The 26315-nt window shown below is 52.9% G+C and overlaps 1 protein-coding gene across 7 annotated transcripts; it reads right to left on the bottom strand.

Annotated features, from left to right (window-relative positions):
* Window positions 1-4883: 4883 nt before the first annotated feature.
* RAB17 (RAB17, member RAS oncogene family) lies at window positions 4884-25197 on the bottom strand. Of its 7 annotated transcripts, none has more exons than XM_039470136.2 (7): window positions 20573-25197; window positions 16566-16743; window positions 15745-15904; window positions 8755-8906; window positions 8049-8174; window positions 5918-6011; window positions 4884-5664 (listed from the first exon to the last, which is right to left on the bottom strand). In XM_039470136.2, the coding sequence occupies exons 3-7, from the start codon at window positions 15899-15901 to the stop codon at window positions 5555-5557; spliced, it is 639 nt and encodes a 212-aa protein (XP_039326070.1). In that variant the 5' UTR covers window positions 15902-15904; window positions 16566-16743; window positions 20573-25197; the 3' UTR covers window positions 4884-5554. The 7 variants fall into 7 exon arrangements, with proteins under 7 accessions (XP_039326070.1, XP_074254901.1, XP_074254898.1 ...); XM_074398800.1 differs by lacking the exon at window positions 16566-16743 and having other exon boundaries at window positions 20573-21066; window positions 24104-25195; XM_074398797.1 differs by lacking the exon at window positions 16566-16743 and having other exon boundaries at window positions 20573-24249; window positions 24531-25195.
* Between the last annotated feature and the right edge of the window lie 1118 nt (window positions 25198-26315).

The raw sequence follows: 26315 nt of genomic DNA, 5'->3' as shown, positions 1-26315 counted from the left end.
GTTTCTGGCCCATGGCGGGGAGACTTGCACCTCGAGTGCTCCCACGCCACGCTGGCTCTCAAATCACACAGGGATGTCGCCATGTCCTGCCTCAGGTGTCACTTACATTGGCATTGGGGGCACAACTGCACCACCTGGGAGACTGAGTTTATCCCCTGGCGTCACTGAGCCTCAGTTTCTACATCTGCACACCACCAGACAGCAGTGCTTACCTCATTCCTGAGCTCGGTGGGAATGGTACCTGCATACGAGCTGGCACAGGTGGGTGCTCTGTGAGTGCAAACCCCTTCCCCAAGGCCCACCCCCAACCCAGCCATGTAACAGGCTTAACCAGCTCCCTCCAACCCGAAGCTCAGCCTGGACACAGATCCATCCAGAAGGGTGGGATGGGAACATGCTCACGGGGCGACAAGACGCGCGGTGCTCACGCCTGTAATCCCAGCACTTTGGGAGGCCAAGGCTGGCAGATCACCTGAGGTCAAGAGTTCAAGCCTGGCCAACATGGTGAAACCCCATCTCTACTAAAAACACAAAAATTAGCCGGGTGTGGTGGCAGGTGCCTATAGTTCTAGCTACTCTGGAGGCTGAGGCAGGAGAATCACTTGAACCCAGGAGGCAGAGGCTGCAATGAGGTGAGATCACACCGCTGCACTCCAGCCTGGGTGACAAGAGCAAAACTCTGTCTCAAAAAGAAAAGAGGAAAGAAGGGAGGGGAGGAGAAGGGAGAAGTTGAGAGTCACAGGCTGGGACAGCAGGGGCTCCCAGGGCCACTCATCAACATCACCAAGTCTCAGGTTCTACCACCACCACCACCCCCCACAGGAAAACAGCAGCTCACCAGAAGACACAGGTAGGTCCGAACTCAAGCTAAGCTGGGCTGGATCGGCTTCCCCAGCAGCAGCCTGGACGGGGGGCGCACGGACGAGCCTCCTCCAGTATCTGGAGCCAGTGGGATCCTGGAGCCATTTATCGTGAATCATCTGTGACACAAATGTTTGCAGCTCTGCCGGGTCCTCTCCCTGTGTGTTCACAGAAAGGGGCCTTCCTGCCTGCTGCCCCGCCCCAGCACCGTCTCGGGACCGGAAGATAAAGTAGTGGAGCAGTGACACAGGTGAGCCTGTCACACGCAGGTGTCAGGGCGGCAGGGGCTAGTTTTAGGAAACCCGGCCTGTTCTTTCGGTCGGGGAAAAAGCACACCTTCCTCCCTTTGTTGGATACATATGTGTTGAGTGCCTGGTGTGTGCCAGACAGTGTAGGGGATCCTGGGAATCCCACAGAAGTCAGGGCAGAGGCCCTGCTCTCACTGGGGTTCTCAGGCCTCGCCAACGCTCACCTGGAAGGATTTAGAAATCCCCGTGCAGGCTGATGGGATCAGAACCTCCGGTGAGACGCAGCTGTGGGGCTCCTTTTCTTCTTTTTTGAGATGGGGCCCAGGCTGGAGTGAGTGGCTTGATCACCACTCACTGTAGCCTCAACCCGCAAGGCTCAAGCAATCCTCCCACCTCAGCCTCCGGGGTAGCCAGGACTAAGGTGCGCCACCACGCCCAGCTAACTTTTCGTTTCTGTTGTTCTTGTAGAAACAGGGTCTCTCTTTGTTGTCCAGGCTGGTCCCAAACTCCTGGGCTCAAGTGGTCCTCCTGCTTCAGTCTCCCAAAGTGCCAGGATTACAGGCGTGAGCCAACCTGCCCTGCCTAAGTGGGGGGCTTTCCGCAGCTCCGCAGGTGACTCCGGTGCAGGGTTGAGCCTTCCTGCCTAGTGGTGACGAGGAAGGGAAAGGGGCAGTCATAGTCCCGGGTGAGCAGGGACCCAGGGGTCCAGGACCATGACAGATCTGTCTACTCTTGGGGAGGCCATGAAATGATTCCTGAAGGAGTCAAAGGATACATTTTATTTTATTTTATTTTTTTATTTTATTTTATTTTATTTCGAGACAGAGTTTTATTTTGTCCCAGGCTGGAGTGCAATGGCATGATCTCGGCTCACCGCAACCTCCGCCTCCTGGGTTCAGGCAATTCTCCTGCCTCAGCCTCCTGAGTAGCTGAGATTACAGGCACGCGCCACCATGCCCAGCTAATTTTTTGTATTTTTAGTAGAGATGGGGTTCCACCATGTTGACCAGGATGGTCTCGATCTCTTGACCTTATAATCCTTTGGATATGTACCCAGTAATGGGATTGCTGGGTCAAACGGAATTTCTATTTCAGGGAAAATGTGGCACTATATGTGGCACTATATTATGCAGCCATGAAAAACGATGAGTTCGTGTCCTTTGTAGGGACATAGATGAACCTGGAAACCATCATTCTCAGCAAACTGACACAAGAGCAGAAAAACACCGCATGTTCTCACTCATAGGTGGGTGTTGAACAATGAGAACACGTGAACACGTGATCCACCCGCCTCGGCCTCCCAAAGTGCTGGGATTACAGGCGTGAGCCACCGCGCCCGGCCCCAGGATATATTTTAATAATAAATTCTGGCATAGCCACAGTAGGCCGCCAAGACAGAGGGGGAAACAGGCAGTCAGGCATCCAGGCACCCTACAAACCTCCCTCGAATTTCTCCCTTCTGCGTCATCCGGCCACTCTTCCGCAGTCCCTCTGAGAGCCTCCTGTTTTGTCTTCAGCAGAGCCAGCACTCAGGACCCCAGGACCGTGGGGCCGGCCTTACGCAAGGCTGGAGCGCCGTCTGGTGGCCATGGGTCCACCCCAGCCTCCTGCCGCCCCCAGGGTGGGTCCCCACCCCAGCTCAGGGCCCGCTGCAGGGGAACGGGGCACGAGGACACGGCCTAGCACACTGGGGACTCACACTTCATGTTCTTCATCTGCGAGGGAATCATTGCATGAAAAATAGTCCAGCTTTATTAGCCGCTGTAAACTGCAATGCACATAGCAATAACACAGAGTCAGATTTCACCTGTGAAATTGTCTAAGAAACGAGGACAGTGCTCGTGAAAACCAGGGGAACAGACCCTCTCAGAAGCTACTGTTTTCTTTATCCTTTAGCTTTTCCTGGAGCTCATGAGAGAGGTATGTGAAATCTGGTCTGCATTTGTCTAGTAAAGGTCACGTGAGAAGGTCATTTCAGTCACACTAGCACCAGGAAGCCACACTCCAAGGGAGACCCAAGATGTTCCTTGTCCCCAAGATTGAAAGCTGGATCTTCCAGGGACCCAGTGGATCCAGGTGGCTCCTCCAGTTAGGATAACAAGGCCAGGGATCACAGTTATGAAGCTGTGGTTTGAACGCTGAGAAACCCAGGCTGGCCAGGAGGGGCTCTGCCCCGCCCCGCTCCGAGGCCCGATGGATGAGGGCAGGGAGCAGCTGCCAGAACCTGGAGGAGGAAGAGGCCTCTTGGACGGGGGCAGTGGCTTCTGGCAGGCAGGCCATAGGCAATGATTGGCCTCTGCGTCCTCTCCCTGGACCCCTGGCAGGGCTCCCCCTGGTCTGGACCCCACTGAAGGTCACAGCCTGGCATCTCTATGCCAAGTGAACAAGAGCAGAGGGAATCCTGGTGGAGCCAGGGAAGCTCCAGGCACAGAGCCTTTTCCCCTTCTACATGATGGGAAGCTCAGCATCAAATGGAAGGCACTTCGCTTCCTCCTGCTTTGATCCTTACAGCAGCCGGTACAGTGATGCCACGGTTTCCAGGTGGATAACAATGTCTTATTGTTTAAAACTCACACCTGCTTATCAGAGTCCCAGGGGCAAGGATGAAAACCAACATCATCTTCCAAAAATCTTGAAATAACCTCGCCCCCGCAGTGTCCAGAAAGAGACGCAACAGGAAAACATTTTGTGGGGTTTTCCTCCCCAAACAGAGGCTGGGTTGCTGCAGTTTGGATATTTGTCCCTCCCAAACCTCATGTTGAAATCTGACCCCCAGGACCAGACGTGGTGGCTCACACCTGTAACCCCAGCACTTTGGGAGGTGGAGGCAGGCGAATCACCTGAGGCCAGGAGTTAGAGACCAGCTGGACCAACATGGTGAAACCCGATCGTTACTAAAAAATACAAAAATGAGGTGGGTATGGTGGTGCATGCCTGTAGTCCCAGCTACTCGGGAGGCTGAGGCAGGAGAATTGCTCAAACCTGGGAGGCAGAGATTGCAGTGAGCTGAGATCGTGCCACTGCACTCCAGCCTGGGTGACAGAATGAGACTCCATCTCCAAAAAGAAGAAGAAAGGTGAAGAAAGAGGAGGAAGAGGAGGAATGAAGAAAGAAGAAAGAAGGGGAAGAGGAGGACAAGGAAGAGGAAGAAGAAAAAGGAGGAAGGAAGAAATCTGACCCCCAGTGTGAGAGGCAGGGCCTGATGGGAGGTGTGGCCTCATGGGGATGGGTCCCTTGTAAATGACCTGGTGCCCTCCTAGCTGTAACGAGTGAGCTTACTCCAACAGCGCCTGTAAGAGTTTCCCCAGAGCTGGTTGTTGAAAAGAGTGGGAACTCCCCCTACATTCTCTAACTTCCTCTCCCCGTGTGACCTCTGCAAGCCAGCTTTCATTGCCTTCCGCCAGGAGTGGAAGCAGCCCGGGGCCGCACCAGGAAGCAGACTGGCCCCATGCAGCCTTTGCAGCCTGCAGAACCATGAGCCCAGTAAACCTCTTTCCTTAGAAATCACTCAGCCTCAAGCATCCCTTTGTAGCAACACAAAAACAGACTAAGACATAGGTTTCTCTGCAAAGGCGGGCAGTCAGGATGGAGTGTCGCCATCTGGGAATGCATCCCATCCAGAAAGCGGGGCCAGGACCACGTTAGTCACAGCCTGCACATGGGTCTGCTTCCTCATTTACCTCACAGGAGCCCTCCCAGAATACAGACAGAAAAATCTACAGCAGTCCATCAGGCTCGGGGCCCTGTCTTATACCAGAAAACTTTCAAAAGCCAGACTTTCAAAAGCAATTTAATTTTTGGAGAAAAAAAAAATGCATGTGCAGTACAACTTACACCTCAGGTTAAATGAATCTTCCGACTCATCGGACAGAAACAGCTTCGCCGCATTTCCAGCCAGGAGAGCATGAGAGGGAACCAGAGCTGGTGCCCCCAGCTGCCCTTCCCAGAGGCGTCAGTCCTGGGCCCTCCTCATGCTCAGTTACCACTCCGCTTCTTCCCGGCACTGCCACCTCCATCTGGGCCGGCTCCCCAAACCCCCAGTAGCAGGTGAGCCCGGGCTCCGGGCCAGCGCCCCCACCCAGACCAGGCGAGAGGCATCTTTCCACCATCGCTGTGCCCTGGGGACTTTTCCAATCCTTGCTTCCTCTGTGTCCAAGGCTGCCTGGCTGAGGGGCCACCGTCTAGGCAGGGCCGGCACAGGCATCGGGGAATCAGATGGTGCGGGCGGGGGGGATGGGACACAGCACCCTCTGGGAGTCATGCGACGCCAGCTCCTCCCCTGGCGGTTCCCACTGGCTGTGGGAAGTGGTTTTTAAAAAGGGGGCCAACTTCCAGGAACCTCTAGGGCTCAGGAGCAACCCAGCATAGACAGTGAATCAGAACTACGCAGGTGGCCATGGCCCGGGTTGGGGGCGTCTTCTCACAGCCCCCAGGGGTGGCTGCACCTACTGTGCACAGCATTTGGCCTGCCGCACTGGCCTCTCATTCAGAGCCACGCCTGCGTCCCCCCGTGGAGCCTGGCCCACCCCGTTGTCTTTCTGCAGTAGCTCTCGGGCTGTGAATGGCAAGAGGCAGGGGCCAATTAGGGAGGGAAGTCCCCACCCCCGCCCAGCACAGCCCTGCAGCCCAGCAGCCAGGGACCCATAGAACCAAAGAACCATAGAACGAGGGTTTCCTGCCCCTCCTGGTCACCTTCCAGTCCCTAGAGACATTCTGTGGGATCCTGCATCACCAGCAAAGGGGACCCAGGGAAGTGGGTCAGGGACGAGCACCCCCCACCTTGTCTAGCCCCTGGGGACATCACTCACCCACAGCACTGAACACCTCCAACACCTGATGGTTCAGTTTGGCCGAAGTTTCCATGAACAGCAACTTCTGGCTGTCGGCAAACTCCTTCCCTTCCTGAAGGAAACAGCCACAAAATCCAGCGTTGTTTATAAGAGAGTTTCCTGAGAACACCTGGTTCACTCCCAACAGTGAGACCCAAGAAAGCCACGGCCGCGCAGACCGCACTCCTCCACGCCTCGCGTCCAGGTCGTATTCTTGGCACTCCTGAGCAGCCAGGACCAGGTGGGGTGGGGTGTGAGCCCTGGAAGAGGCTCTTCTCTAGCTGGCTGGCAGCAGCCTTCCTCCTGCCGCAGGGCCCGGAAGCCACGCTCCCACCGCGAGGCTCCCCGCCCACCATGGCTGTGAGCACCTGTGGGCTCCAATGCTGGACAGAACCAACTGAGAACCCAGGAAACATGAGAGGCAGAGGGAGGCCCCTGGACGGCGCCCACCTGGGCCCTTCCTCTGGGGAGCCCTCATTTTCCAACACGGGTCTCCTACAGGGAGGAAAGGATGTCCCAGAGCAAAGGCAAACTGGAAGACAGCAGGCTTGCAATGGGAGACCAGGAGAGAAGCATTCATGGGAAGGCCACCGCCTCGCCCAGGAGTCAGGAGTGGCCAAGGAATGGGGGCCCCCTGTGTCAGGCCCCTCCCCCAGCCTCCATGACGCTCCCAGGAAGAAGAGCCTGTGGCAGATCCTGGAGGGCACAGCTCAGGCTCCTGACTGTCCTGCCAGACATGGAGCTGGCAGCAGGCGTGGCCAGCCATGCCCACAGCCCTGGCACCGTCCACAGTTGTGAATGCACTCCTCCTATCCCGACCCAGAGAGTCTGGGCCAGCTGCTTCCCAGCCAGCTCCCCAGGCAGACGCTCCAAACCCACCCTGGCTGCCCACTGCCCCTCCAGACCTTGAGCACGTCACGCCCATGTTTTTGTGCCTGCCCGAGCGCACAGCCCATCTAGTCACTCTCAGAGGACACAGCTCTGCTGCCAGCTCCTCTCCTCCCCATCCTGCCTTTCGACAAGCGCTCAGACTGAGGCTGCCTCCCTTTGCTCCCTTTGTTCCCCCCCGGATTCTCCAAAATCTTCACCCCACTTCTCCATCTCTCTACAGCCTCCATCGAAGCCGGGGCCTTTCTCTCCGGGAGGCGTGGAAGTTGGCCTAAGCCCTGAGTCAGGTGTGCCCCTGCGCCAGCCTCTAGTGTGTGGGGCCTCCCCACCAGCCACATGTCTGCAGCTGCTTACGTAGTCTTCGTCCTAAACATGGTGGGGAGGTAAGATGCCGTGGAAGAGAGATAGCGGCAGCTGGGTGACCACTGCCTCCACCTGACGGAGCTCGGGTGGGGGTGGGGCTACATCTGCACAGAGCCCCTTCTGGGAGCCGAGCGGGGAAGGGGGCCCTGCTGAGGAACTGGATCGTTTCCCATTCAGGCCGAGCCCACCCTGCAGCCGCCACCCTGCCCCTCCCTCCGCCGGCCACCCTGCGCCTGCCCCTCCACTGCTGGCCTTGAACTCTCAATGTCCCTGGGCCTGAGTTTTCCAGGAAAGACCAGAAAGAAATCTTTTGACCAAAAGAGAAATTCAGATAGAAAGTTGTGTGTTTGGGCTGGGTGTGGTGGCTCACGCCTGTAATCCCAGCAATTTGGAAGGCCGTGGCAGGCGGATCATGAGGTCAGGAGTTCAAGACCAGACTGGCCAACATGGGGAAACCCCATCTCTACTAAAAAAAATACAAAAATTAGCTGGGCATGGTGGCTCATGCCTGTAATCCCAGCTACTTGGGAGGCTGAGGCATGAGAATTGCTTGAACCTGGACCCGGGAGGCAGAGGTTGCAGTGAGCCGAGATCACGCCACTGCACTCCAGCCTGGGCGACACAGCCAGACTCCATCTCAAAAATAAAAATAAAAACAAAGTTGTGTGTTTGTGTGTTTGTATCTGTGTGTGTGCTTATAAACGTGTGTGGGTACAAGCGTGAGTGAATGTGGGGGCGTGCGTGTGTGTACTAGTGCGTGTGGGCATGGGGAGGTGTGGAGGTGCGCGTGCACATGTGTAAGGACACACAGGCGCGGGTGTGCCTGTGGAGGAGAACAGCAGGGGCTCCTGGGCGGTACCTCGAAGGCCACCTCCCGCTCCTCACTGAGGTCCGTCTTGTTGCCAACCAGCATCACCAGGACTTCTCCCGGCTGCAGCTCCCTCTCCAGGTCCTTCAGCCACTGCTGAGCCTTGTGGAAGGAATCCTAGGAAAGAAGAAAAACCAACGTCAAACACAACCCACAGGCGGTCTCCGTGAGCTATTCCGGGGGGAAAGACTGGTGCTGGTCACGTCATGTCACAGAATCCAGCTGGCCATGGACGGGCCTGCAGCGCTGCTCTGTTCCTCTGAGGAGGGGTTGCTCCTGCCCTGAGTGACCTTTGCAAACTGCTGGGACACACGTCAGCTCTTTGGCCCTGACCAGGCCCAGGAAACTGCCGGCCCTGGGGTATTTCAGGTCAGACCCTGAGCTCCTAGATGTCCTCAAAGGACCATTTTGTACAAGAGAATCTGGGGACTGGCCATCACCCCAAACCCTGACCCCAACACAGCACCAGGAACTACTGAGTGGCAGATGGCTGTGGCATGTGCTCTCAGACCACGGAGGAGGAGAGCCCTGGCTGTGGAGGAGGATGGGGGTTGTCAGGAGGCCCTCCCGGATGAGGAGACTAGTGCTCATAAATGGGGCCTCTGTTTTGTGAGTACACATGGCATCATTGCATCAGAGAAAGCAGAAGGCAGGTGCGTGGGAAGGAGAGTGGGACGCGCCTGGAGGTGGGCCCTACCTTCCTGGTGATGTCATACACCAGCAGCGCCGCGTTGGCGCCCCTGAAGTAGAGGTGGCACACACTGTGGTACTTCTCCTGGCCAGCTGTGTCCCAGATCTCAAGCTTCAGAGAGGAGTCGCCCAAATCCACCACCTTTGTGAAGAATGCACCTGAAATAGGGAGGCCGAGAGAGCTTACTCAGAGGATGAGGTGCCCACGTGCAGCTCAGGTGGGACCATAGCAAGCCACAGGCACAGCGATGGGCTCAGAGGGGCAGCTGGCCACGCACCTCCTATGCCCACATGGCCGGGAGGTCGAGCAAACAGCTCTTGCAGGACATGGAGGCTTCTGCATTGAGCAAAGCATCAGGAGTGATTCCTATGAGCCCTTCAGAGAGGCTTTGGCTGGGAAGATCAATATCTCCAGGACATAACACAAAAGCTCTGGGCTACGTGTGCCAGGGAAGGGTCTCCACTAACCCGGCATCCGACGCAGCCCTGCCAGCTTCCAGCGATGCAGCTGGGCTCTGGGGCCCCTAGAGCCCTGAGCACCCCCGGCCCATTGGCCTCTTGTCTGCCAGGCCCATCTTGCGCAGGGCCAGCCACGATTGCACAGCCTCCTCCAAGTCCTTCCTCACCTCCTGCTACCCTCCCCACTTTCCCCATGCTGCTCCCCCTCAACCCCCTTCTCTACTGTCCCCTCTGCATGGCGTCCTTCCTCTTCTTCCCCTAGAAAACTCTTAGGTGTCCTCTGAGATCTTTGAGCATCAACCCCAGGATGGCTGCTGGGCCCCCTGCCTCCGTGGAAGCCTCGCAGCATCCCAAACACACCCAAAGGCGAGGCCTCGTGCGTTCTCTACCTGTCTCCCCGAGGAGGGCAGGAGCTTTATCTTACTCATTCGTGTACCTGCTTCACACACACACAGACTGCCTCCAAGCACTTTAACATACTGGGCAATGCACTGTTCATGTAAAGATTTTTTACCCTTTGCTTTCCAAAGCGATGTGATTTTTAAATGATTGTTTTCTAGATCTCCAAAATGTTTTCCTCATCGTGTGTGGCCTGTCAGGGATGTGTTATACACAGAATTGGAGAGAGGGAAAGGTGTCCGGGACATGGAGAAGCCACTAGCACGGACAGCCTCCTGTGAAAGCCACTACCCTGCCTAGACCCTGGCTGGGGTTTGGAGTCTGTTGGGGAGATTCTGGCAAACAGATCCACATGTTTAAAATGAAAACTTTCACTCCAAGGACAGTGTGTGAGTGTCCTACGGTGACATAATTAAGTACCACGAGCCTCCCTTCGGCTCCAGGGGCTGGGGGCAAGCCTGGCATTCCTGGTAGCCACATCACCGCCATCTCCGCCTCCATCTTCACAGTTGCCCCTCTGTAGCTGTGTCCCCTCCTCTTCTCATACAGATGTCACTGGATTTAGGGGCCATCCTGCCCCATTTAGGGGCCAAGAAGTCTCAGCTTGTTGGCCTTAAGTAGTTACATCTGCAAAATTACCTCTCTTCAAATGAGGTTATACTCATAGGTTCTGGGGGTTAGGACTTAATCACATCTTTGCGGGAGGGAAAAACACAATTGCACCCACTACACAGAGATCAGGAGGCTGGACAGAGATTTCCAGCACGGCGCAGCAAACCATGCTTCTCTCTCATGAGGTAACCTCTTCCGAAATGGAAGCCACTGTCTGGGCTCTTCTGCCTGAGTCCTGCAGTCTACTGCAGGTCCAGGAACTTGAAGTCAGACAAACTCTCCAGGTCACACAAAGCCACAGTCTCCATCCAGAGAGTAGGACCAGTGATTTCCAGCTTGCACAGGGCGACTGAGTGGGCTATAAACCTCTGAACACAGCAGGTGCTCAGCCGGGTTGACAGTGGTGCCGGAATGAAGGCCATGCACGGGCCATGAATGTAGACCCATCAGCTGTGTGACCTCTGGCAGCTGGCTTCAGCTTTCCAAGCCCCAGCTTCCTCTTCCGTAGCAGGAGCTAACGGCGCCCTCCACCCAGGTAGCGTCAGACCACCCCCCCCGAGCAAGGAGAGACGGGGCCTGCAAACTTTGCTGCTTCTTCCTGTCCTCTTTGGTCTTCGCGGACTTGTCTCAAAATGTGGGCCTTTTATCCACGTCTTTCTGTTTCCCATCACTTGAAATCAGATTTCTCACTTTGAATTTCATTATACCTTAAAAGCTGTGACAGGGCACATGTGAGCATAAAACTCAGGTTTGCTTTCTCCATTTACCAATCTTAGCCTCTCATATTTTCCTGTCCATGTTGAAAATGATGGCTGGAGGCCGGGCGCAGTGGCTCACACCTGTAATCCTAGCACTTTGGGAGGCCGAGGTGGGTGGATTGTTTGAGGTCAGGAGTTCAAGACCAGACTGACCAACATGGTGATCAAATCTTTACATGAACAGTGCATTGCCCCATATGTTAAAGTGCTTGGAGGCAGTCTGTGTGTGTGTGAAGCAGGTACATGAGTGAGTAAGATAAAGCTCCTGCCCTCCTGGGGGAGACAGGTAGAGAACGCACGAGGCCTCGCCTTTGGGTGTGTTTGGGATGCTGCGAGGCTTCCATGGAGGCAGGGGGCCCAGCAGCCATCCTGCCTGGGGTTGACGCTCGAAGATGTCAACATTTCTCTACTAAAAATACAAAAATCAGCCAGGCTTGCTGGCATGAGCCTGTAGTCCTAGCTACTCGGGAGGCCGAGGCAGGAGAATCGCTTGAACCCAGGAGGTGGAGGTTGCAGTGAGCTGAGATTGCACCACTGTACTCCAGCACGGATGGCAAGAGACAGAGCAAGACTCTGTCTCAAGAAATAAAAAAGAAAAGAAAATGATGGCTGTAGTTGAATTTAAACTAATGTAAAATCCCAGCAAATTTCTAAGGAGGGCATGGTTTTTAGTCCAAGCAATGATAACGCATGATAATAGTCAACGTTCGGTTATCTACAGAACACAGAACCTTCTCTTCCCTGCAGAGAGTTGTAAGGCCCTCAGGTGGGACCCTGGACACGTATTCGAGAAGACAGCATGTATTTATTATCATATCCTTTTTCAGAAACCCACTAACTACATTTTCTCTATCTCCACAGCTAGCGCCAAAATGTGATTAAAAAATAAATTTCTGGCTGGGTGCAGTGGCTCATGCCTGTAATCCCAGCATTTGGGGAGGCCAAGAAGGGAGGATAACTCTAGCCCAGGAGTTCAAGACCAGTCTGGACAACATAGTGAAATCTTGTCTCTACAAAAATACAAAATTTAGCTGGGTATAGTGGCACACACCTGTGGTCCCAGCTGCTGAAGAGGTGGAGGTGAACTGCTTGAGCCCAGGAGGATGAGGCTACAGTGAGGTGTGCTCATACTACTGCAAAAGAAAAGTTCCTCTACTAAATTGTATTTCTTTTCTTTCTTTTTTTTTTTTTAGTACAGATGGGGTTTCACCATGTTGCCCAGGCTGGTCTCGAACTCCTGAGCTTGGGCAATCCGCCTGCCTTGGCCCCCCAAAGTGCTGAGATTACAGATGTGAGCCACTGCGCCCAGAGTCTCTGCTAAATGTTAACATCATATAAATTATTTTGCTTTTTTACCTTTTAATTTAAATAAAGAGTTGATTCTGCTCACTGAAGCCCTCACTGTAGCCCTTGGCTTTTTTTGTAAAAACAGTGAGCTGATGACAAACTGAAAGGAACATGAAATGGAAACGTATTTTCTGGGAGCTCTGGGATGTCAGCCGCATTCTCAGTTTAGGAGGGAAGTGAGCTGGTGCCAAGTTGAATGTGCTCAGCACCTGTTTGTCACAGTCCTCTTCCTGAGAAAAGCCCAGTACATCTGGGGTTCGTCGTGGCTTCAGCTGGCAAATATGCACACAAGCACTAGATGTCACCATCCTTCTGAAAGACATCGCCAACACACAGCAAGCCGGCAGCACATAGAAGCTCCCCTGCTGTGGCCATTAGGATGGTGGTAGCCGTTCATGGGGAGTGCCAACCCCCAACCCTGACACAGCAGTGGCTCCTGAAGCTGCCAACTCTGCCACAGGCCCTGGCGGGGGTGTGCAGAAGCCTTCGCTAGCTTGGACTCCCCTCCGCGCTGCCTCTGTGCCTGCCTGGTCCTGCGGCATTGGCCAGCATGTTGGCTTTCCAGCTTCAGGGCTCGAGTCGCTGTCACTTTCTGGCTCTGCTTCCTGCTTCCTCTGGGTGGACTGTGTCTTGCCAGGAGCTAAGCCCACCTCCTGTGTCACGTTCCTGCTGTGGGACCTACCCCCCACACCCCTTGACTGAACCAGACCCTCAGGAGGGCCCCAGGGACCCAAGTCCATCCTCCTGTAGGCTGGCCCTGGCCTGAAGTGACACCCCTCGGACAAGGCCGGCCTTGGTGATGATCTTAAGCCACCCAAGGTAACAGCAACCTTTCATGGAGAGCCCACTCTAGGAAGGTGTTCACGCCCCATTTCACAGGGAAACATCCAGGCAGAGGGAAGGAGCGGCGTGACCGTGGCCATCACACCCTCTCCCTCCTTGCTGCCTCCTGCATTTCCAGGCTGCTTGTGAGGACAGCACTCCCTTCCCCTCCGAAGCTCTGCTCCTGGCCCACCCTCTCCCCTGGGCAGGAGCCAGTATTCTTGATAAAAGCTGAAGCCACATGTGACAAAAGCAGCAGGAGTGTCTGTTCTCAAAGGGTTTTTATACAGCACAGATCACTCTTCCCCAAAGCGCATCGGTTAAAGGAATGAGCACATCCCAGCGCCTCTTCCTAAAACTGGCAATATCCACATGTATAATAATATATGATCATGTAATGATTATAGTGATGATTAATAATTAGTATACACTTTGGGAGGCCGAGGCCGGTGGATTGCTTGAAGTCAGGAGTTCGAAACCAGCCTGGCCAAAATGATGAAACCCCGTCTCTACTAAAAAGACAAAAATCAGCCGGGCGTGGTGGTGCACACAATCCCAGCTACTTGGAGGTGGAGACTGCAATGAGCCAAGGTCTCGCCACTGCACTCTAGCCTGGGCAACAGAGCAAGACTCCATCTCAAAACACAATAATAATAAAATAATTAACATAGGCCAGGTACAGCAGTGCACACCATGGCAAAACCCCATCTCTACAAAAAATACAAAAATTAGCTTGCTATGGTGGTACGTGCCTGTGGTCACAGCAACTCAGGAGGCCCCGGTGGGAGGACGGCTTGAGCCCGGGAGGCAGAGGTTGCAGTGAGCCAAGAACACACCACTGTACTGCAGGCCAGATGACACAGCAAGACTCTGTCTCGAAAAAAATTAACATCATAATAATTGTATAACATCTACTCATAGTTACAGTAATATCTACCTCCAAAGGCTGTAATATTATCCCAGGTATGATGCAGACACTCGGATGTAAGCAGAGGACACCGTTGCTCCCACAGGGGACTCAGCCAACAGCGAAGGAAGGAGCTTCCATATTTCTGCCCCCAACCCAGCACAGCTGCCAACACACAGAGGTGCTCGATACAAAAGTGAGGATGCCAGGCTTGGAGGCTGATGGATAGAAGGCGGCTTGTAAGCCACAGGCTAACCTCATCTGGCTGTCCTCCTCTCTCCTTTGTGCCATGGGCCACAGTCCATGCCCCTGTCCCATCACAGAGACCCAGAGTGGGCACCAGTCCTGGGTGAAAGGCAGATCCAGCTTGTAGGGTAGTTCTTCCCTTGGAGAGAGGAGATAACCCCAGGGAGAGGGTGTTGGAGGAAGGGAGACCCTGGCTTTCATCTGAAAGCCACCGGCAGGGGGATGACCCCTGAGGGGACAGGCAGAGGACCAGGAATAGAATGAGACATACAGGCCTCTGCATTTTGAAAACCAGCCACCCAGGTACAGAGCCCACAACATCCAGGCCTGGTGAGGCCCCCATCTGTGTTCTCTGTTCTCAGCTGAGGCCACCATCAGGCCAACCTCAGCCCTTTGATATATGTTTAAAGGAAGCCAAGTCCAATATCACGGGTGAGGGGTGAAGATCTCCTTGCTAATGGAAAAGAGGAGTGCACAGCCCACCCCAGGCTAGTTCTGACTCTCTCCCCAGGGTAGCCTCTGCAGACAGCCTCCCCCCATCACTCTAGCCCTTCTCACCACTAGCTCCGGGAGTCAGGCCAGACAGACTCCTGCCAATTCCCCTGTATCCCCTGGTGATCCTTCCGGAACCACCCCCCTGAGAAAATGGAAGGGCTCCCTAATAGCGAATGCCATGTGCCACATTTTACAATTGTGTTTCTGTGTTTGGTGCATCTGTTTAGCTGGTTATAGAATCTTCCGCACCTAACACAGGCCTGCAAAAGAGTCCACGCTCAACAGACACCTGTTAGATGAGTGAACGAATGAGTGAGTGAACTTGGAGAAAGGGCAGCTTATCCATGTCAGAGTCTGAAACCGAGTCTCTGATTCTGCACACGTCCCCCAGAGGGGATCCGCAGAAAGAACGCCTGGCTTTCCCTATTTCAGGTGAAAACTGCGCTTTACTGCCTAGGCAGGCTGTGCCCACAGCAGGATGGGAAGGAGGCCAGCAGCCTGCAGATGCCCCTACAGTTACTCCTGAGAATCATGACGGGTTAGCCTTTGCAAGAAACACAGCAAGAAGGCCTGCCTCCCTGCCTACCCCCAACAGTGATCCAGGCCAGACTGCTAAAACAAGTCCAGGCAGGAAGGAAGGCGGTGTTGGGGTAAATAAAGCAAGGGAGCAGTGTTAGCAGGAGGGCGGCCTGGGCGCGGGGAGAGGACAGCTGGTTTGGGCCACTGAGTGGTCAGAGCCCAGGAGCCAAGGGCACTTCCTACCTTTGTAGATTCTGCGACTGCCCTCATGGACATCACCTCCTACCCTCATGCACCGGATACGAGCAGTACAAGACGCCAGGACAGTATGGGGATTCCTAGGCGGGCCTCGTCCCCATCTGCCCCAGGTGTGGGTCAGTGGCCCAGACTTCTGCACTGAAAACCAACCAAGCACGCTCTGCCCCTCACTTACAGCCCACCGTAGGCAGGATACTCTTGAAGTCATTCTTCACGTACCGGAGAGCCAAGCTGGACTTGCCCACGGAGCCACTTCCCAGGAGAACCAGCTTGAACACACGGGGCTGGCTGGGGGCAGCGCTGGGCTGGGGGCTCCTGTGTGCCTGTGCCATGCCCTGCAAAGAATCACAATCATCTGAGGCAGGTGGAACATCCAAGCCACACTATTGCAGCGAGCTCAGCCCTGGGCTTCTTCCCGGTCAGGAGCAGGTGGCCCCAGACAGAGCTCCCAACTCAGAGGCCACCTGGGTCCACACTCCTGCACCCCACACCCCATCTCCCCATCTGCTAATTGGGGAGCATGAGACCCATTTAGGTCTGTGGTGAGGACCAGAGCTTTGCTTGGAAAGCGCCAGGCATGGGTCATGGCAGACCCTGACAAGCAACGATTGCGTGCAGTGGTCTCAGGGCTGGCTGTCCTCATTCCATTACTTTCTATTCTTACAAATCTGTCACTTATCCCCGAAGTATCTAATGCAGAGAGAGGTAAAAAGCATCTGAGAATTTCCTGGTTGGTTGTTCACTGATTAAAGTCTCTGTTTCAGAAAAACTCTGCCTAAAAGAAAGTTGGTGTCTCAGTGATCTCAAAACATCGAAGACACATTTAGACACATTCCTATTGTGTCTAAAGCCTCAGAACCCATGGTGGAATGCCTCAGAGAAAACCAACTTTGTGATCAAAATAAATGTGGGCAACCCCTGCATATGTTCTCATTATGGAAACTTTGCTGTACACACCACAATAGAGAGAACGGTCTGATGGGCCCGTGTACCCACCTCTCACTTCCCCAGTAATCAGCTTAGCCGGCTCCGTCACTCACAAACCTCCGCACCACAGGTTAGTGTAAAGCAAATCCCAGGCATCCTATCATCTGCAAACCTCAGGACACATACAGGAATTTTTTTCTTCTTCGCAGTTTGTGTGTTGAAGAGATCAGGTTGTCTCACAGATTTCCTGTGCGGATGTTGCTGATTAGACCCCCGTGTTATTGAATAGAGTCCCGTGAACTCTGTATTTTTGATACCATGGTGGTTCAGGACACAAACCTGATTAGACACCAGCTATTTTTTGGCAAGATTGCCACAAGAGTGTGTGTGCACCTCCCTCAGAAGGCAAATAATGTCCAGTTGTCTCTCTGTAATGTTGGCAGTCATTGAAGACCATTACTTTGACCCTCTATTTCACTAGGGTGTTGCAAAATGGTGACATTCTAATAATATTCTGATCGAATAATAGATAACGTTTGTTTATTATCTAGGAAGAGAAGCTCCCCACAATCTATATGAAACCTATCAGGGGGCAGCTGGTCCTGTGATCAGGTCTCATCTCCCTCTCTCACCATGGTGGGGAGGAGGGAGGCTCTCAAAAGGGGGAAGGAAGGAATTTTGAAAAGGAAATAAGAAAAGCAGGAGTGGTTGGAAGCAGTCCACATGCCCTCATTGTCCCCAGTAAGCAGCCATGGCCACAGACTGGTCTGGTCTGCCCTGCAGGGATAAGAGGGAAAGAATCAAGTTTGGAATCAGTCTTGAAATAAATAGGACTGAGTCCTAGACACCAAGAAGACTGTTCTAGACAGAAAGTGACTGGAGAGTCATGGAGTCTGGAACAGGAGGGTTTAGGGCTTTCTACCCATCACAGAAGAGGGGCTCCACATAGTAGACTTGGGTGGTTATCCCAAACATGCCTGGAACCCCATCTTAGATGGAAATACTCAAGTTTCACCATCAAGTATGATGCTGGCCTAAGAGATGGATTAAAAATATAAAATTAAGTTTTCCATTTGTGTTTCTTTAAAGAGAGAAAGAGAAAGAGAAAAGAAAAGCTCCCCAGGTGATCTTAGTATGCAGCCAAGACTAGGAATCACTGACAGAATTCTGTTTTCCTTAGAGCTGGTAACAGGGTCTAGCACATAGTAAGTGCTCAATAAATAGCTAAGAAATGAATGAATGAGGCCAAGCACAGAAGAGCACATAACGCTTGCATTTTGAAATATTTGCCTGGATTGAGGACGATTTCCTGGAGCCTGCTGTGGTTTGTATGTATTCTTCAAAAAGCGTATTTGGAAACTTAGTCCCCAGTGCAACCATGCTGGGAGGTGGGGCCTAATGGAAGACAGTCAGGTCAAGCGGACTCTGCCCTCATTAATCCACGCCCAGCATGGATTATAACACTGTTGCTGTCTTTCACTTCTGTGAGCCTGCCTGCATGTTCTCTCGCCCTTTCACCTTCCACTGTGGGATGACGCAGCAAGAAGGCCCTCAACAGATGTAGCCTTGGACTTCCCAACCTCTAGAACCATAAGAAACAAATCTCGGTTCTTTATAAATTCCTGTCTCAGGAATTCTGTTAAAGCAGCAAACAGACTAAGACAGCACCTGAGGCAAAGTGAGAGTGACTGGGGTGAGAACTTGGTCCAGCAGATGATCTGCCCAAGTCAGCTGGGACAGGCTCTCAGAGGTCAAGACACAGCCAAGACTTTCCGCCCTTTGGTGGAAGAGGAAAAGGTGAAAGAGGGGGTGAGGGATAAAAGACTACACGATGGGTACAGTGTACATTGCTCAGGTAATGGGTGCACCAAAATCTCAGAAATCACTAGAGACCATATCCATGTAACCCAATACCACCTGTTCCCCACAAATCTATGGAAATTTTAAAAAATCAAAAATAGCCAAAGATATCCCTTCAAGTTCTCTATGCTATTTATTTGCACAGGTTAAAAGAACCCTTCCTAAGTCAAAAAAAAAATCTGTGGCCCAAAACATGTCAGAATTAGCTGAAACAGGTGGACTCTGGAGGAATGCACTGTGACTACTGGGATGCCAGTGTCTCATTCCTTTAACAATGATATGTCTCTTTGTTTTAAAAAGTTATTTCATTTTTGGGCCAGACGCAGTGGCTCACACTTGTAATACCAGAACTTTGAGAGGCTGAGGCAGGTGGATCACTTGAGGTCAAGAGTTCAAGACCAGCCTGTCCAACATGGTAAAACCCTGTGTCTTCTAAATACACAAAAATTAGCTGGGTGTGGTGTCAGGCACCTGTATTCCCAGCTACTCAGGAGGCTGAGGCAGGAGAATTGCATAAACCTGGGAGGCGGAGGATGCAGTGAGCCAAGATCCCACCACTGTACTCCAGCCTGGGCGACAGAGTGAGCCTTCATCTCAAAAAAAAAAAAAAAAAAAAAAAAAAAAAAAAAAAAAAGTAGTTATTTTACTATAAACGTACAAATGCCAATAGAAAAAAAGACTTCCCATAACTCTACCCCCTTAATTCAGCCACAAATGGTATTTTTGCCTACTTTTAGTTTTTTTCTATGACTCTTAAAAACAAATCAAAACCCATAGTTTTAACATAAAATGATATCCTATGTTTTAAAAATACTTAAATATAATACCAAAGACAGTCACCCACATTGCTTCAAAATCATGTTTAACGGACACACAACATTTCTTCAACTATCTCAACTTGCGGCACCATTTTCCTAGTAGTGGATTTTTACTTGGTTTTAATTTTTTCTCTGTAAGAAGACTGCAGTAAACGTTTCCTTATATAACTTTTTGTGTGATTCAGTGTTGTAAGCTTTCAATAATGAAAGGTTGGAGGCCTCTGTCCAAACAGAGAATTCAAAGTGTGGCACCTGACCCCCACCTCCAAAATTTAATCAAGGTAGTGTTACTAGCAGTCTTTCTGAAGGCAAAGATGTTTTCAGGAACAGCATATTTGAGGTTGGAGCTTCTCTAGCAATCTTAACTTGGGGCCTTTTCATCTCTTATACCTCCCTTCCACAAAGAGGGGAAGAAAGGAGAGCAAACCCCAAATTAGTCTTTTTTGTGGGGAAGGGGGCATTCCGGGGAAGGGTCTGGTTGATGAGTCTATTACCAAATGTGTCCCTGTGTCACCCTGGCCTGTGAAGAACACTGGCATTATGAGAAGAACCCCAGCACACTGCATTCAGAGCGCGGCCATTTGATACAGAAAGAAAACAAAATGTAGATTGTAAAAAGGAGTTTACAAGAAAATCTGACAAGCTTCCTAGATATCACTGGGTATTAAATTGGGAATTTTAGTGTCATTTGAAATGGATTCCTTGAAGAGTTCTTCTTATTAACAGAAATCTTTTTGTTTCAAGACCTTAAAATTGGAATTTTGCCAAAGAAAAATTCAAATAGGAATCTCCTTCTGGGATTCTGACCTAGTGAGCCATCAGAAATCCAAACAAGGAAGTCTCCACCCCAGCTTTGTCCTTTGAATTATGCACACACGGGCACATGCACAGACACAAACAAATACAGACACAAATACAAACATGTGAGCACACACACACAGAGGCAGACACACACACACACACACACAGAAGCCAACACACACACACAGAGGCACACACACACACAGAGGCAGACACACACACACACACACACAGAGGCCAACACACACACACACACAGAGGCACACACACACACAGAGGCAGACACACACACACACACACACAGAGGCAGACACACACACAGAGGCACACACACACACAGAGGCCAACACACACACACACACGGGGCAGACACACACACAGAGACACACAAACACACACAGAGGCCGACACACATACACACACACACACACACACACACACACAGAGGCAGGTGCACACATACACAGAGGCAGACGCACACACACAGAGAGGCCAACACACACACACACAGGGGCAGACACACAGACACAGAGGCAGACACAGGCATGTGCTCACACAGACACTGTACAGTGCACAGAGGTTTAGGCAATGACTCACCTGTTCCCCAGGCTCGGTCACTTGCAGGGAGCTGAAGAGCCTGTCATCACCAGTCCACAGAGGTGCCACCTGTCTTCCCTTTCTCCTCGCTCTGGCCTAGGGGGAGGTTTGTTCCCTCCATGGGCGGGACAGGAGGAGCCTCTGCTCCAATGAAAAGCAGCCGCAGAGCGAGGTCAAGAGCAGCGGCCTTGGACCAGGGCAGTGCCCACTGGCCGCCAGCCCCAAGGTCAGGCTTATTTTCCTCCAAAAAGGTTTCAAGGCAAAGTCCACGGTGATCATGTGGTCACCTGGGGCAGGGCGGGAGGCAGGACCACAGTGCAGGTGACCCAGGAGCACCTGCACGCTGCCGGAAGCCACATTCCAGTCCTGGGTTTGCTGGCACCCACTGGAGCCCATTTTTCAGCTTTGTTCCAGGGTGTCATTTCCGGGGTCTCACCTGGCATGGAATGTTTTTCTCGGCTTCTTCCTCAGAGCTGTATTGAATCTTTGTTGCACTTGAAAAACCAGCAGCCCAGAAGAGAAGAGAATATTTCGGTCAAATGAATTCCTCCCACTGTCAACCGAAGCCAACCCTGGCTGAACCCTGCACTGGACCCAGAGGCCACTCAGTGTGGGCCAGTCCAGGGTCAGACCCTGGGCTGGCTGCTACCTGGGCGTGGGGTGGGCAAGGCTTCCGTGGACCTGGGAGGCTTGGGGCACAGGAGAGCGGGAGGTGGTACTTCCTCCGGGTCTTCTCACATTCTTCAGGAGACTCCAGTCTCGAAATTTCCTGGCTTGGTGGTAAAGAAGAGTCTCCTTGAGGTAACATTTCCAGAGTCTCTGAGCACGACTGGAGTAGCAGGGTTGGGCCTGAGGCTGAGGAGACGGAAATCTGTTGCCATGAACATCACTCCGTGCAGCCTGTTTGTGGGAAGCCAGCTCACTCTGTGTCCTCCAAACACCCTGACTTCTAGTTTGGGTCCCATCCCATGGGGCTGCTGGGAAATAAGCTCTGCCATCACAGTAGCTCCTCTCCCTGTGGGAGTGGAGGACTCTTATGCTGGAGGAGGGACACTGGCCTGGGCTTCTGCTGAAGCTCTGCCCCTCGTCCCGGCAGGGTGGACTAGCCAGTCCTAACACAGGGCAGTGTTGCTCTGCTGCATCCACACCTGCCCTGGGATTCTTCCTCCATGACACCACTTCCCTGGGGCATGGCCACCCCCCTGGATGCTGCCAGCATGCTCAGCTGAGCCCCAGCTCTCTGGAGACTTGAGACTCTCTATCTTTTTGAATGACGTCCTTAGCCTGTGCCCCCAGGCTGGTAACCAAAGGTCTGGGAATGATGACACGCTGGGAATGGTGTGACCCGTGTGACGGAGGGCTGAATCAACGCGCTTCTCTTCGCCCCAATCCCCTTGGAAGAATTCACCTTCCTGCAGGATTGGGGGAGCACAGAACGGGAGGAAGACACAGACACCAATTTTATAGCAAGAATGCAAAAAGAGGCCAGCGCAGTGGCTCGGTCCTGTGATCCCAGCACTTTGGGATGCTGAGTTGGGTGGATCACTTGAGGTCGGGAGTTTGAGATGAGTGTGGCCAACATAATAAGGCCCCCTCTCTACTAAAAAAAAAAAAAAAAAAAAATTAGCCGGGTGTGGTGGCAAGTGCCTGTAATCATAGCTATTCGGGAGGCTGAGGCAGGAGAATTGCTTGAACCTGGGAGGCAGAGGTTGCAGTGAGCTGAGATTGTGCCACTGCACACCGGCCTAGGCAGCAGAATAAAACTCTGTCTCAAAATAAACTTAAATTAAAAAGACAAAATGGTTAAGAACCAGCTTCTTATACCCAAAATGGGAGGTTTGTGCCTACAGTCAGACAACAGGTTTGGAAGCCAGGCCTTGTCTGGAGAAGGCAGTTTTAGAATAACTGTGATTCTGTAACAGCCTCCATCACATGAGGGAGGGTCCCAGCTGGGGAAAGGGGACCCCTGGAACACCTCAGGCCAATCTCCAAACAGCACAGAGCTGTCTGTGCAAGGCAGCATCCCCAGCCACCTCCTGAGCAATGCACATGTATAAGATCACAGAAGTGACTGGTGAGGGTACAGAGGGGCCCTGACGGCCAGGCAGGGGCAGCGGAAGGAGCCACCAAGATAGGCAGTCTCAGGAGGTGGTGCAAGCCGGGCGTGGTGCCTCAGAGGCTGATGTCCAGGCAGACGTTTCCAGCAGAGACCACGGGGAATTGAGGCCCTCTCATGGATCCAAGGACCACACATTCCTCCCCACACCGCCATGAAGTCACCAGCCATGCTCCCAACCCAGGCACCAGTGTTCATGTGAGAGAGCGGCAAGGCAGCAGCAGCCGGGAGAAGCCGCGTTTTACCTGATGATTGTGCGTTACTGTAGGGCAGCAAATCTGCAGCGTCGGATGAGCTAAAATGTAAAATCCCCCCTCTTCTGTTTTCCACTAGATGGATGCTCATGAAGAAGGTCTGGTTCATTAACATGGGATAAAACACACGAAGAAAGTCTGACTTGTGGCAAGGGACAGGGCAGAGAGCATCTGCAGCTCCGAGAAAAGAGCCCTGTGTTGTGGTGGCCTGCAGTAAGAGCAGCAGTGCACCTCCAGCATCTCCGGGTGGACAGGGTCAATGCCTGTGCGGTTATCTTTTGATGTGTGACACATACCCACTGACTCAGCAGCTTAGAATAACACACAGTTCCTGTGGTCAGGAGTCGCAGCACAGCCTCGCTGGGTCTTCTGCTCAGATTCTCACAGGCTGCAGTCAAGGCGAGGGTCTTTCTAGAATTCAGGGTCCTCTTCTGAGCCCACATGTTTGTTGGCAGAATTCAGTTCCCTCAGTAGGCTGAGGTCCCGTGTTCCTGCTGACATCTGCGGGCAGCTGCTCTCAGCTCTTCAAGGCCCCTCACACAGGGCGGCTGGCTTTCTCAAGGCCAGCAAGAGATGCTCTCTGACTTCTAGACCCTCTTTCAAAGGGCTTGCCTGATCAGGGCAGGTCTACCCAGCACAATCTCCCTTTTGCTCAACTCACAGTCAACTGATGAAGGACCTCATTACATCTTCAAAATCCCTTTGCCTTTCCCATGTAATATAACCGGATCTCAGGAGTGACACCATCATAGTTACAGCCCTACGCACACTCAAGAGAGACGTGTCCACCAGGGACTTGGGTCTTGGGGCCCACCCTAGAATCCGTTGCCCACAGTGCCTGAGCCGAAGCTCACACAAGGGAGGCCCTCCCAGCCCAGATGACTTAGCCGCTGGCTGGCAAACTGCTGGCAAGTGACAGGGGACCCGCTGCCGGAGCCCGCCTCCTGCTTGGGCAGTGTGGCAGAGCCTGGAGCCCGTGCTGATCTCAAGCAACCTGACACTCTCCTCATGAGGGCCCAAGGATGCAGTGAAAGGCCAGAACCCAGAAACTCTGGAGGGTGTGGGGGCTCATGGCCTCCCCTCCTGCACAGTCATCTGGGAGAAATCTGCCAGATCCTCCCTCAGGAACCAGCCACCTCCTCCCAACACCAGTTTACTCACCTCCGAAGTGAGGGGGCTGGGCCAGATGGTTCCAAACCTCCCTCCACTTGCAGCCTCTGTGGTCGATCCCTCGCTGAGCCGAGACAGAGCCCTCCGGCATGAGCAGGAAGTCTGCGGTGCACTTGTGAAAATCAGAAGGTGCATTCCTGAGGGGACATGGGACATCAAGCTCAGACACAAACCCCATGGAAGGCGGGTCAGGACTCAACTGTCCAGACAGTATCCGTAATGCTGTGTAGACGTGTCACACACAATCATCATTGCTTGTAGCAGCAATTAGGCAAAACGGAGAAAAAGCAATTGACTTACAGGACCAGAATTAATATTATCTTAATACAGCTCTACCGATTTTTATATTTCTCTCTAGGCGTTTTATCAACTTTTCCGTATTAGCATTGACCGGGAGAATATTCATAATGCCACTTACACAGACCACGTATGCAGGCACTCACACATTCTCCTTCCAAAACACATAAAATTACATAACCGTGGAGCTGGAAGGCCCCCTGGAGAGGATCTGGCCTGAGCGCCCACCCACCCAGTGGCTGAAGAATCTGAACCCTCCTGCCAACTGATGTCTCAGTTTCTGCTCACATATCGACAGTGACAGGGGATTTTCTGTCTGAGACAGTTGATTCCACGTGCGTTCCTTTCTATCCAAGTCAGTCCTTTGTAAATTTCCACCCTTTACTGCCCCGGGGTTGCATGGAGAGCCAGGCCTGCTGCTGCAGAAATATTTCAGATTTTGAAGCCGCCCTCAGGGCTTGCAGCAGGCGTTGCTAACCGCCTGCCGCAGAATCGTGCCCGCCTTGTTCCTTGCGAGGAAACCCCGCTGCGGTTCGGCTTGTTAACGCATCTGTATCTTCTTTCTTGCAGAAGTGGCCAGGTGACTCCACTCTGGCCAGGGAACCATAGGTTGAGGCCTGCGGGGACTTTCTGGGGCAGTGGTGCCCCCCGTTCTCCTCGGGGCTCCTTTACAGAGCTGCGTTTGGGAATCGAACCCATCAGTGATAATTATCTGAGGTTCAGCTCTTCCAGAATGTCCTTATCTCCTCAGGCCTCTCAGATAAGCAGGAACTGTGGTGTCTGCCTCGCCTCAAACCTTTACCCTTGCTTATCTCAGTGGAAAATTCCAGCAGAGATTTCTGAACACCAGGTTAAATTCCTCCACTCAACAATCAGTTTGGCACGTGGCTGCCCGCCAGACTGGGCAGAGCAGAGGGGAGCCAAGGGAATAAACCCAAATCCCGCCCCCAGGTGTCCAGAGCCTGGTGGGGATGGAACAGTTGCCTGCAGAGTAAGAGGCTGCCACCCAGGTTCCTACAAGCCTGAGAGCCTGACCTGCATGCCCAGAGGAAGGGGGATAATCCAGAGGACCTCTCCCAGGATGAAATGCTGGCATAGGCATGAGAAGCCCACGTGGTGGCCAAGAGAAGGGAGGGTCTCCCGGGCCCCAGAAGCACAATGCCAGGGTCAGACGTACTGGGAGGCATGGGGCCGGGGACGTTGTCAGTGGGCACAGGGTCTGGGTGGGCTGTGAGATGGGTGAGGGCGGAGAGGCAGCCAAGCCGGGTTGTGGGAGGCCCTGCCTAATTCTGTAGAGACTAAGATTAGAAACAACAAAAATGGGCCGGGTGCAGTGGCTCACACCTGTAATCCCAGCACTCTGGGAGGCTGAGGTGGGCAGATCATCTGTCGTCAGGAGTTTGAGACCAGCCTGGCAAACATGGTGAAACTCTGTCTCTACTAAAAATACAAAAATTAGCCAGGTGTGGTGGCATGTGCCTGTAATCCCAGCTACTAGGAAGGCTGAGGCAGTAGAATTAAAAAATTTTTTTAATTTAAAAGTTAACTGGGTATGGTGGCACATGCCTGTGGTCCCCAGTAACTCAGGAGGCTGAGACAGGAGGATCATTTGAGCCTGGGAGATTGAGGCTGCAGTGAACCATGGTCACACCACTGCACTCCAGTCTCGACGGAGCAAGATCTTATCTCAACAACAACAAAAAAAGACACTGCTTTTACTGAGCACCTAATATGTGCCAGGCACTGTGCTAAGTCCTTGGCTTAGAGTAAATGATTCACTCCTCACAGTGAGCCTTCGATGGAGCCCCACCCTGTGACCTCACCCTAGAGGGCCCCATACCGCTCTTCCTCTGGCTGTGCCCCGGCTTCCGGGTGAGCAGTCCTCCAGGCCAAGGGACACCACTTC

Source organism: Saimiri boliviensis, chromosome 5 (assembly GCF_048565385.1).
Source record: "Saimiri boliviensis isolate mSaiBol1 chromosome 5, mSaiBol1.pri, whole genome shotgun sequence".
Lineage (NCBI taxonomy): Eukaryota > Metazoa > Chordata > Mammalia > Primates > Cebidae > Saimiri > Saimiri boliviensis.
Note: the sequence above shows the minus strand (reverse complement) of the source record. Positions and strands in the feature narration are given on the sequence as shown.